The 9,627-nt window shown below is 35.7% G+C and overlaps 2 protein-coding genes across 3 annotated transcripts in view; both read left to right on the plus strand.

Annotated features, from left to right (window-relative positions):
• Positions 1–5,249: 5,249 nt before the first annotated feature.
• BDBG_00617 lies at positions 5,250–8,348 on the plus strand. Of its 2 annotated transcripts, XM_031719965.1 has the most exons (3): positions 5,352–6,722; positions 6,788–7,412; positions 7,470–8,087. In XM_031719965.1, the coding sequence occupies exons 1-3, from the start codon at positions 6,186–6,188 to the stop codon at positions 7,577–7,579; spliced, it is 1,272 nt and encodes a 423-aa protein (XP_031575919.1). In that variant the 5' UTR covers positions 5,352–6,185; the 3' UTR covers positions 7,580–8,087. The 2 variants fall into 2 exon arrangements, with proteins under 2 accessions (XP_002629371.1, XP_031575919.1); XM_002629325.2 differs by having other exon boundaries at positions 5,250–6,722; positions 6,788–8,348.
• Positions 8,349–9,212: 864 nt separating this feature from the next.
• The window catches only part of BDBG_00618 (uncharacterized protein), a 1,233-nt gene continuing 818 nt past the window's right edge, over positions 9,213–9,627 (plus strand). Inside the window, exons 1-2 of the mRNA XM_002629326.2 lie at positions 9,213–9,321; positions 9,372–9,451. Coding sequence (XP_002629372.1) covers positions 9,260–9,321; positions 9,372–9,451 — 142 coding nt within the window. The 5' untranslated portion in view covers positions 9,213–9,259. The remainder of the gene's footprint in view (positions 9,322–9,371; positions 9,452–9,627) is intronic.

Here is a 9,627-nt window from a genome sequence, read left to right on the forward strand (position 1 = left end):
AATTTAGTAAGTACTAAAGTTGTATTTTATAAGCTTAATATACAGTTCTGTTCTATTTAAAACCTTTAATATAGTTTATATATACTCAGTGTATTCTTTCTACTTTATAAAGTATATTATTACATTATTCAGATATATTACTATAAAGACATTCATATATATATACAGTATTTTAATAATAAAAGACTGAAATACTGTAGAGATATTTACTAAATTAAAAGATATTACTAAATATTCAAATAATCTCAGTATAGTTTTAAAAATGATCTTATATTTATTTTCAGACTGTATTCATAGCTGTGTATATAGTCTGACTGATAAGATTATAAATTTTATATTTAGTCTCATTTAATCTGATCTTATACATTTCTTAGCATGAATTCTGCTGGGACTAATTATTAAAAAAACATGCAAAGTGATTATTAATCAGATCTCAAAATGAAACTATAACTTAGAAAAAATAAGAAAGTGATTTCATTCAGTTCTATTTAATTTCATTCTTAGTATAAAGTTACTATTTTTAGAGATTTTAAAGTTTTTTTTAGACTATTTTTAATTTTTTAAAAAGTAATGATATTTGATAATGCTTAAATGAGATCTAAAGTTATTTAAAGCAATAAAATGAATTTAAATTGAGAAGTGAAAATCATGATCTCATTTTGAAAATGTAATAAGAGTAGACAGTGAGTCTCACTGAGATAGTATGAGACTACTATCTAATCTTAATACTGTATAATAAGATTAATTAAATTAATAATAAGACTATTAAATATTCTGATTCTGATCTCAGATACGGTCACACGGTCAGTCTATATATATATATATTAATTATATTCTCAATTAGAGATAGAGAGTAGTAGACTGATTCTATAACTGTATCTGAGATCAGAATCAGAATATTTGATGATTTTATTATTAATTTAATTAATCTCATTGCACAGTTTTAAGATTAGATAGTAGTCATATACTGTCTCAGTGAGACTTACTATCTACTCTTATCACATTTTTTAAATGAGATCATGATTTCTACTTCTCAATTTAAATTCATTTTATTACTTTAAATCACTTTAAATCTCATTTAAGTGTTATCAAAGATCATTACTTTTTAAAAAATTAAAAATAGTCTAAAAAAAACCTTACAATGTCTAAAAATAGTAAGTTTATACTAAGAATGAAACTAAATAAAATCAAATAAAATCACTTTCTTATTTTTTCTAAGTTATAGTTTCATTTTAAGATCTGATTAATAGTCACTTTGCATGTTTTTTTGATGATTAGTTCTAGCAGAATTCACATCAAGAAATGTATAAGATCAGATTAAATAAGATTAAACATGAAATTCATGATCTCAGTGACCAGTCTAGAGAGTAAAAACTCTTTATAGTTTTAAAGTTTAGATTGTACTAGTTTATATATAATTTAAAATCTTTATTCTTCTTCTTTATAAATATTACAGAGATCTATAAAGATTAGATAAAGTTATTCTTTAAATTCTTCTTTATATAAGTCTGCAGAGCTTCTGTCTCATAATAAAAGAGTTTATAAATTAATTCTTAAAAAAGTTTCTACTCTTTTATTAAATTTATTATCAAATTCTCTTTATAATGAAATAAAAGCTTAACTATCTTAGTTAAACTAAATATCTTTATAAAATCTCAGTATTTGTTTAATATCTGAACCTTAGTTTTCATAACTGCAAAGTTTTTAAATATTTATAAAATTATTATATAAATAAGCTTGTCTTCTCTAATTAACTCTGCAGTATTAATCAATTCTATCTCTGTGAATAAGTCTGTTAATACTCATTAGAGGTATAAATCTGACTTATAGATAACTATATATAAATTATATTTTTAAACTTATATAAGTCTTAGGTATATATTATCTGTAATATTTATGATAATCATAGTTTCTGCAAATTTTCTTCAAGTTTTAAAGAGATTTTATAATTTAAAAATAACTATTATAAGTTTCTTAGCTTTTAAATCTAAGTTCTCATACTCTGTTTATTATAAAAGCAGATTCTCAGTTTTTATTACTTAGTTTATTTACTTTACAAGCTTTAAAGACACTACAGTGATTTGAGATTCTGAGTTTATTAATACTTCTTATACTTAAAAGATAGTAGTATCACAGTATAGTCTCTTTTTATAAGTATATATTTTCATTGAAGAAGTAACAGATTCAGATATTAATTTTAAAACTCTTAAAATAATAATTTCTAACTCTGTTTATAACTCTTTAAATTTTTATTTTAATTTATTAGAACAGTTTATATAAAAATATTCTAATTTAAAATAAATAAAATAGAGATTTTTTTTCTTGATCTCTCTATTATATACTTTAATAATTTATTTTTTATAAGTTTATAACTCTCACAGTAATCTGTAAGTAGTAAATAAAAGTTATCAGTTTCTTCAGAGTTAAAAACTTAAAGCTTTATTTAATAAACTTATTCTATATATTTTTATTCAGTTTTTTTATAAATATTATTATTCAGATCTTATTTCAGAGCTTTATTTTCTTAGATTTTAATTCATATTATAATTTTATAAAGTACTGTAAGTAGTTTTTATCAGATTTCTTATCTCTTTTTTTAATATTAATAATTACAGTTTAAATATTCTCTGTTTAGCTTATAAAGTCTTTTAACTTATTTTTTAAATAATTCAGTTAATTTTTAATTTTAATATAGTAAAAATTTATTATTATAAAAAATAATAGCTTCTTTATCTTTTATATTATATAGTCAAACTTCTGAGTTAATTTTAAAAATAAACTTATAAAAACTTTTATAAATTATAATTTAATAAATAATTTTAAATAATTACAGCTTAAAAAAGTTTCTTTTTAATTTACAAGTATCTCTAAAGATTATATCTAAAGACTTAGTTTAAAAGTATTTATAAATAGTAAGTATTTCTTATAAAAAAATAACTTAATTCTATAATAAATACACAAGAATATTCTTTATTGAAATTAATTTATTTATAAATTAAGAAATTCTTCTATTATAAATATAGAGAGTAATATTCTATAAGTAATTAATAAGTTCTCTAAGACTTCTTTTATAAGAGTTATTTATAATTTAAATAGCTGCTTCTGAGTGTCTATAGTAGAGTTTATAAAGATTAAAGTATATAAGTTTTTAATTATTTCAGTTATAATAAACAGTTACTGACTGACAGAGCTTGAAATATAAGAATAAGTACTTATAGATAATTATTCAGAGATTCATGACTTGATATAATATATACTAATAGTTACTAGAAGTATTCACAGTAGAAAGATAAATTTAGAGATTAAATATATAATAGTATTTAAGCTGAGTTATGAATAGTAGTTACAAACTTCAGTTTATATAGTTGTATATAGTCAAGAGCTGCTAACTCTATTAATTACATAAGAGATAGAAATAGAGATAAAGAATTCATGAGAAGTGAGATTTCTTACAGTATGACAAAGATATAAGATATTATATAAAGAACAGTGAAAGAGTGAAAGAGATGAAAAGAATGATAATAGACAAGTAGAGAGTGATTGAAGAAGAGAGTGAAAGTGATAGAAAGAGCTGTACAAGCAGTAATATAAGTGTAAGCAAGTACTTAATACTTGTTTTTCATTATAAATAATTAAAAATATAATAGAACAAAGTAGTTCAAAGTCTGAGCAATCTCTAGAAATGAATCTTCTCACTTAAAAAACTTAAAATAGTACTGATAATAGCTGAAAAATACTGTTTTCACAATGTTTTTAGTTTTGAAAACATATTTCAGCTCATAAAGTGAAATGTTGAATGATTGAAAAAGCAGGGAAGAAGGAGAGTATAATAATATATACTTAGCGCCAAGTCACTAGTACACTAACTTACTTACTACTATTGTATATATACAGTACAAATTGGTGGTGAATTATGTTAAACTCAACACATTACATAATATTTTATCATAGAATCTCATTATAGACATATTTTTACACAAATGAAAAATATGATAAAAAAGTCACAGCAGTCAGTCTACATATAATCTTCAATACACAGATATAATTATTATATTGATCAGCAGTTGCTACTGTTTATAACAAGAGCTTCAGAATCTGTACAGTTCATAGAAGAATTAACATTGTGTGTGCATTTATATAATCTAGCAATGTTCTCTTTGTGAAATGTGAGACATGTGACCGCAGTAGCTGGACCAACAAACTCTCTGTGTCAAGGCCCAGATTATGAATAGACCATCATAAAATCATCTGAAGGGGGGATTCAAATCTGCAACCCTGGTCTCCGAAGGGTTACCCCTCATAGCCAGTTTCTGCTTATCATGGGCCTTCCATGGACACACTTTCACCACTACATTATCCTCTCCTCCCTCACCCCCCAAATGGAGATCATTCTATGTACTTTGATCAACCAAATATTAAGTATAGGATCAATATCAAGACCTCAAAGTCGGGCTCATATTGCAGGACTCTAGTGTTGAACCAGAGCATCCAGAGTTAATAATTAATGGCCAGATTAACTTTGGTATCCAGGCATTTCTCCATGAAGAAGCTTTATATCACCGAACAATTCTCGCCATTGGAAAACCCTTCCCGCTGAACAATAACATGATCGCAACCCGGAGTACCTTCAGGTTCTATCTACATCTTTCAAAGTTGCCACCCTTCCTCGGATGTAGGGAGATGTTGGTGATGGTATATACTGCATGCATAGACCAGCTTTCGCGATTTTGGCGAACAATAATATTTATGATAACTCCTTGGATGCCTGCGCGAAAGCAAGTCTGTCATGTTTTCAAACAGAACAGAGATTGAGCGAGCTTTCTTGGCGCGCATGATTTAACAGTCACTCACTACTCACTCGCTGCTGGCATTAACTAAGGGACAAACTCCGGGCCGCTTTACAGGCAAGCAATTGATTTTTGTGGGATGGGAAAGATGAGAGATGAGAGATGTTGGTAAAGAAAGCTATCAATCTATTTATTCGAGCACAATTCAAAGAATATTTTCAGAAGCATGTCGTGTCGTGTCAAGTAACTACTATACGATATAGGATATAGATTGTCAAACCTGCAGGATAACATCTATCAGCACGCTGGGAGCTTCCGTCCTCCTCGTTGATGCCCCGCCCAATACATGAATAATCATAATAATAATAATAATAATACCCTCTAACTATTTGCTTGGTACTGGGATGTTTTTATACGGTACCAACCATATGGCGGAGGAGAGCGGGGGAGACAAGGATTAGTCAAGAACCACGCAGCGTTATCGTCAGCAGCCAAACTCTCCAACACTGCCAAAACCCTAAACTTCGCGCTGCGCCTCTGGCCATCTCCCTTGTTTCCATGCGCATTTTCCTTGGATTGGCGTGGTGTTTGGCGCCTAGCTTTGCCGCGGGAACGCTGCTGGGCATGATTCCCCTCCCGGGCTTGCCACCGGAATGAGGAATGACCCGGCGGATGGCACGCACGTTTTTCGGGAAATACTATACCCTGAGCACCCAGGCATAAGCAGTCCCTTGTGGGATAACTAGCTAGTAGATAACCCGGTCTGGTGATCAAGACTCTTCTTTTATTCCTTTTTGGCTACCTCAATTGTGCGGGGGAAGCACCCATGCCATGTCGCTCCATGTGCGATAACACCACTATCGGCTTGGTATTAATATTAATACTACTATTGTTTGTTATGACTCTTCTACCTCCCCGAGCTTGAAATCACCCGCACACACAACACACCACATCACACCACCATTGAGGATTGCGGGGGCCCGATTTCTGGGGCTGGTCAGCCTGCATCCTGTGCTTAAAGTTTGATCGATCTTTTCTATTTCCCCAGATATTTCTTTTCAGTCTCTCATATTTCGACCTTCTCTGCTGGCTTCTTCCCTTCCTTCAACCGTCCTACTGGCCGAACTGGCTCTTCTTTATTTCCCGCTCGCCAAAAGTGCTGTCCATATACAATCTTCCCTAGTTCCCCTCCACCCGCACCAGAGGCAAGCGAGCTATGCAAAAATGTGCAAAGCAGTGCAAAACCTGTTTGAATCTCAGTTGAAAACTCCTGCAATTCCTCGTTAACTAATTCATCCAATATATTGATTGATGCGTGGTTTTTACTGAGGTGACTGGAGATAATCCTTTCATACATTCCCACCTCAAACCGTTGCGCGCGCAGCTAGAACAGTCAGCATGCCTGCTGTAGAGCTCCTGCGCCGCGAGGAACCGGCGCCGAGAATTATCAGTCCTCTACCCGCCGAGAATCGTGGAGGAGTGATTTCTTTCTTCGCTTGCAGTCTACTTTCAGTCCTCACCACAGGGCCCTTGGTGGTATGGCTCGCGTATCGCCTTATCTTTTGGAGATGGTACTACACCAGATATCCGGGAAGAAATCAACTCATCATATTGGTTTTCAACCTTTTAATCGCGGATCTGCATCAGGCCTCGGCCAATCTGGTCTCTCCTTACTGGCTCCTAAGGAACGAGATATCTATTTATTCTCCGGCGTGCTTTGCTCAAGGCTGGCTTATCAATTTTGGAGATATCGCCAGTGGCATGTTTGTCCTTGCCATCGCTATTCATACCTTTGCGGGCGTGGTCTGGAGGAAAATGTTGAGCCATGTGGTGTTCGTGGGATGCGTCGTTGGCCTTTGGATGTTCTGCTTGCTTGTCACTGCCCTTGCCCCTGCACTTCATGGCAGACATGTTTTCGTTCCGATTGGTGCTTGGGTGAGATCTCCTCAACGTTTTTCGCTCGTTTTGGATGCGGGATTTTTGCTGACAGTCCCATTTAGTGCTGGATTGATAGCGAGTATGGAGACCAACGGCTATATTTACATTACTTCTGGATTTTTGTCACAGAAATCGGTATCATTATCATTTACCCAACCCTCTTTTTTATTATCCGGCACCGCTTAAAGTCGTCGAAGGAGTTTAGAGTCAACGGCTCGAGACGGCCCAAATTTAACAAAGTACTAAAGATCATGATCATATATCCAATCGCCTACATTGTCATCTCACTTCCTATCGCCGCCGGCCGAATGAGTATGATGAATGGCCGTCACCCGGGAATGCCCTATTTCTATTTTACGGGGAGTCTGTTGATGTGCTCTGGCTGGGTTCACTCCATTTTATACTTCCTTACACGGCGCCGCCTGGTGGAAGCAGACATCCAAACCGAAAGCGGATCTGATAGCAGCAACAGACCCAATCCCAGCTGCGATCCCAGGTACGAGATCCCGCTTACTATAGGCGGTGGGGGACTTCGAGGCGCTGGTAGCAGACACAAGCCGAGCCCCGCTGTTCTCAAGAATTCACGAACGCTACATACGATTTCAAGCTCCACAGACAATATCCTCGACACGGTCGAACTTTCGGAGCTAGGCGAAGCGAACCAAATGGGAGTAGTCGAAATCTCAAGTGAGCCTACCAGGGTCACATCATACTCATCCACATCGTCATCTAACGGTCAACTAGCGCAGTTCTCCTCCAACAGCGCGCCGAGCATTAGTACGCCAGCCACATCGACTCAACGAAATACATCGATGGATTGGCCTACGCAATATCAAGGAGGTTGGGCCAGCTGACGAAGGTTCTCGGAAGGGCCATACTCCTTCCACCCTGCACAATGGCAGATCCTTACTTTTATTTTTCTCCATTTCTTCTTTCAATGTCCTCTTTTTTTGGCACCCCAAAAATATTAGTGATAGTTTAATTGATGCGTACTATGTCACATGTACCACCACTTTGCGGATTAAGAATTTCTCTTCATGCTTTCCTTTTTAGTTGGTTCTCCTTTCAGCAGGGCGCTCGGTGGATGGCGGTGAAGGGTTTGCGAGGGTGTTCCGGAATTTCGTTTTTCTTTTTTCTCCTTTCTATTATCCCCACGGTTTAAAGTCAAATGGGTCATTTTTCTTGCGCAAAAGCCTGTATATATGTATGGGACGTTTGGATTATATCTCGCATTAGATAGTTCCGCAAGGCCTACTTGTTTGTATCTTTCAATACATTATGCATTCCCGAAAGCTTGCCAAGGCGAAACAATGTTCTTGACCTTCCTCCCACCTTGTCCATCAGTAGAGCCCTAGTTTTCGGGGGAATGGGCCGGAAAAAAAAAAACGGACCATGCCTTTTTTCCAAACTCTGCTGTCCCACTCAGCTTGGTTATTGTAATTTTCTCGCGCCATAGCCAGAGAGGGGTGATATCAGGGTTAGTTATACTTGCCTTCAACGGGGAGGCCTGTAGGTGCAGTCCTGCTAACCTCCATCATCCATCCAATAGCTTGGATACGGGTCTGGCTGGGCTTGGAGCTAGAAACGCGTCTACCGTGAACAATCTTGGAACGTCTGTTTGATCCCTATTCAGCATCACTGGTCGTTGGCTGCGGCACACCTATATCTCTAGCTTTCGAACCGAGACCCGGAAAACGCTATATGTATCTACTGGACCCTATTTTGCATCATCGATCTCTTCAGATATACATTCTAGACCAGCCCGATTTTTCTATTCTTTTCGAATCACTCATGTCCCCTTTCTCGTTTAGAATATGTCCGGGCTGATGAGAAGACAGATCCACTATTTCATGTTATGAGCTGGTAATATCCAATCTGAACTGCAGATTTGGATTTAGCTACGGTAGAGCGATCCTCCTCTGCACATTTCAGTCTGCATCTTGGTCCAAGGCTGAACTATCCACCCACCTCTATCACACGGACACCAAATGCGAAAAGGATATAGCTACCAACCGCGGGTTAAAGCCATTACGAATCAAGATTATATGAGCATGACAACCGCTATTTTTCGGTCTTCGAACCTAGGTTTGCCAGCTCTATGAATGGTGGGTAAACTACAAGTGCTGATGTTCTTCTGCACACTGTACATGTACATGTACCCTGTACATTTGCATACAAAGAAGCAGTTGTTGATAAGCTGCGCGGTTTCCATCTAACAATACTAGCCTCGCAGATTCTAGGGGAGAGGGTATTGTTATACATCACTTCCATTCAAAGTACAGTACATGAATCGGATGGAAAATAGCATTGATGTCAATGCCGCGTTTGCACGGAATTCGAGGTCCTATTGACGAGTCTTGAAGAGGGTAGTCGCATCGATGGCGGAAGAGTATATATATTCGACTGTTCCTGGAGCGTTCTGCTGGTGGATATCATCCCCTTCTCTTGAAAGCCTTCTCCTGGACAAGTTTCTCTAGCACTCTGTCATATTATCTTTGTACTCTATATACCATTCCGGTACCGATCCGTTAGCAATGGGTTCACATAGTGATGCCGATAGATATCTCCTAATCAGAACGAAGGCAGAAAGCGAAAGGTTTGTGTTATTTCCCCTGAGTCTCCGGTCATACACTGACAAGATTTCAGGCTAGATACTCAACATGAAGCCTTTAGGGAAAGCATGGGGTTTCTGCTGCACCCTGCAATTCCACAGCATGACCATATGCGTATAGCAGATGTTGGAACAGGGACAGGGCACGATAAATTTTCCCATTATAGCTGCTAGTGTTCAAAGAAGGGAGTTCTGATTTGCATTGCTGGGTTTTGTATAGGGTCTGGTTGCGAGACTTAGCAGGGAGGCTCCCGAAAACTGCAGTTTGATGGCTTCGACATCTCGATGGAC

Source organism: Blastomyces gilchristii, assembly GCF_000003855.2.
Source record: "Blastomyces gilchristii SLH14081 genomic scaffold supercont1.1, whole genome shotgun sequence".
NCBI lineage: Eukaryota > Fungi > Ascomycota > Eurotiomycetes > Onygenales > Ajellomycetaceae > Blastomyces > Blastomyces gilchristii.

What these genes read in the sequence shown, in the direction of transcription:
- BDBG_00617 (XM_002629325.2), top strand. Translation starts at nt 6,186, where the DNA reads ATGCCTGCTGTAGAGCTCCTGCGCCGCGAGGAACCGGCGCCGAGAATT. An exon ending in TCGTTCCGATTGGTGCTTGG is followed by an intron (nt 6,723 to 6,787) that starts GTGAGATCTCCT and finishes AGTCCCATTTAG; the next exon opens with TGCTGGATTGATAGCGAGTA.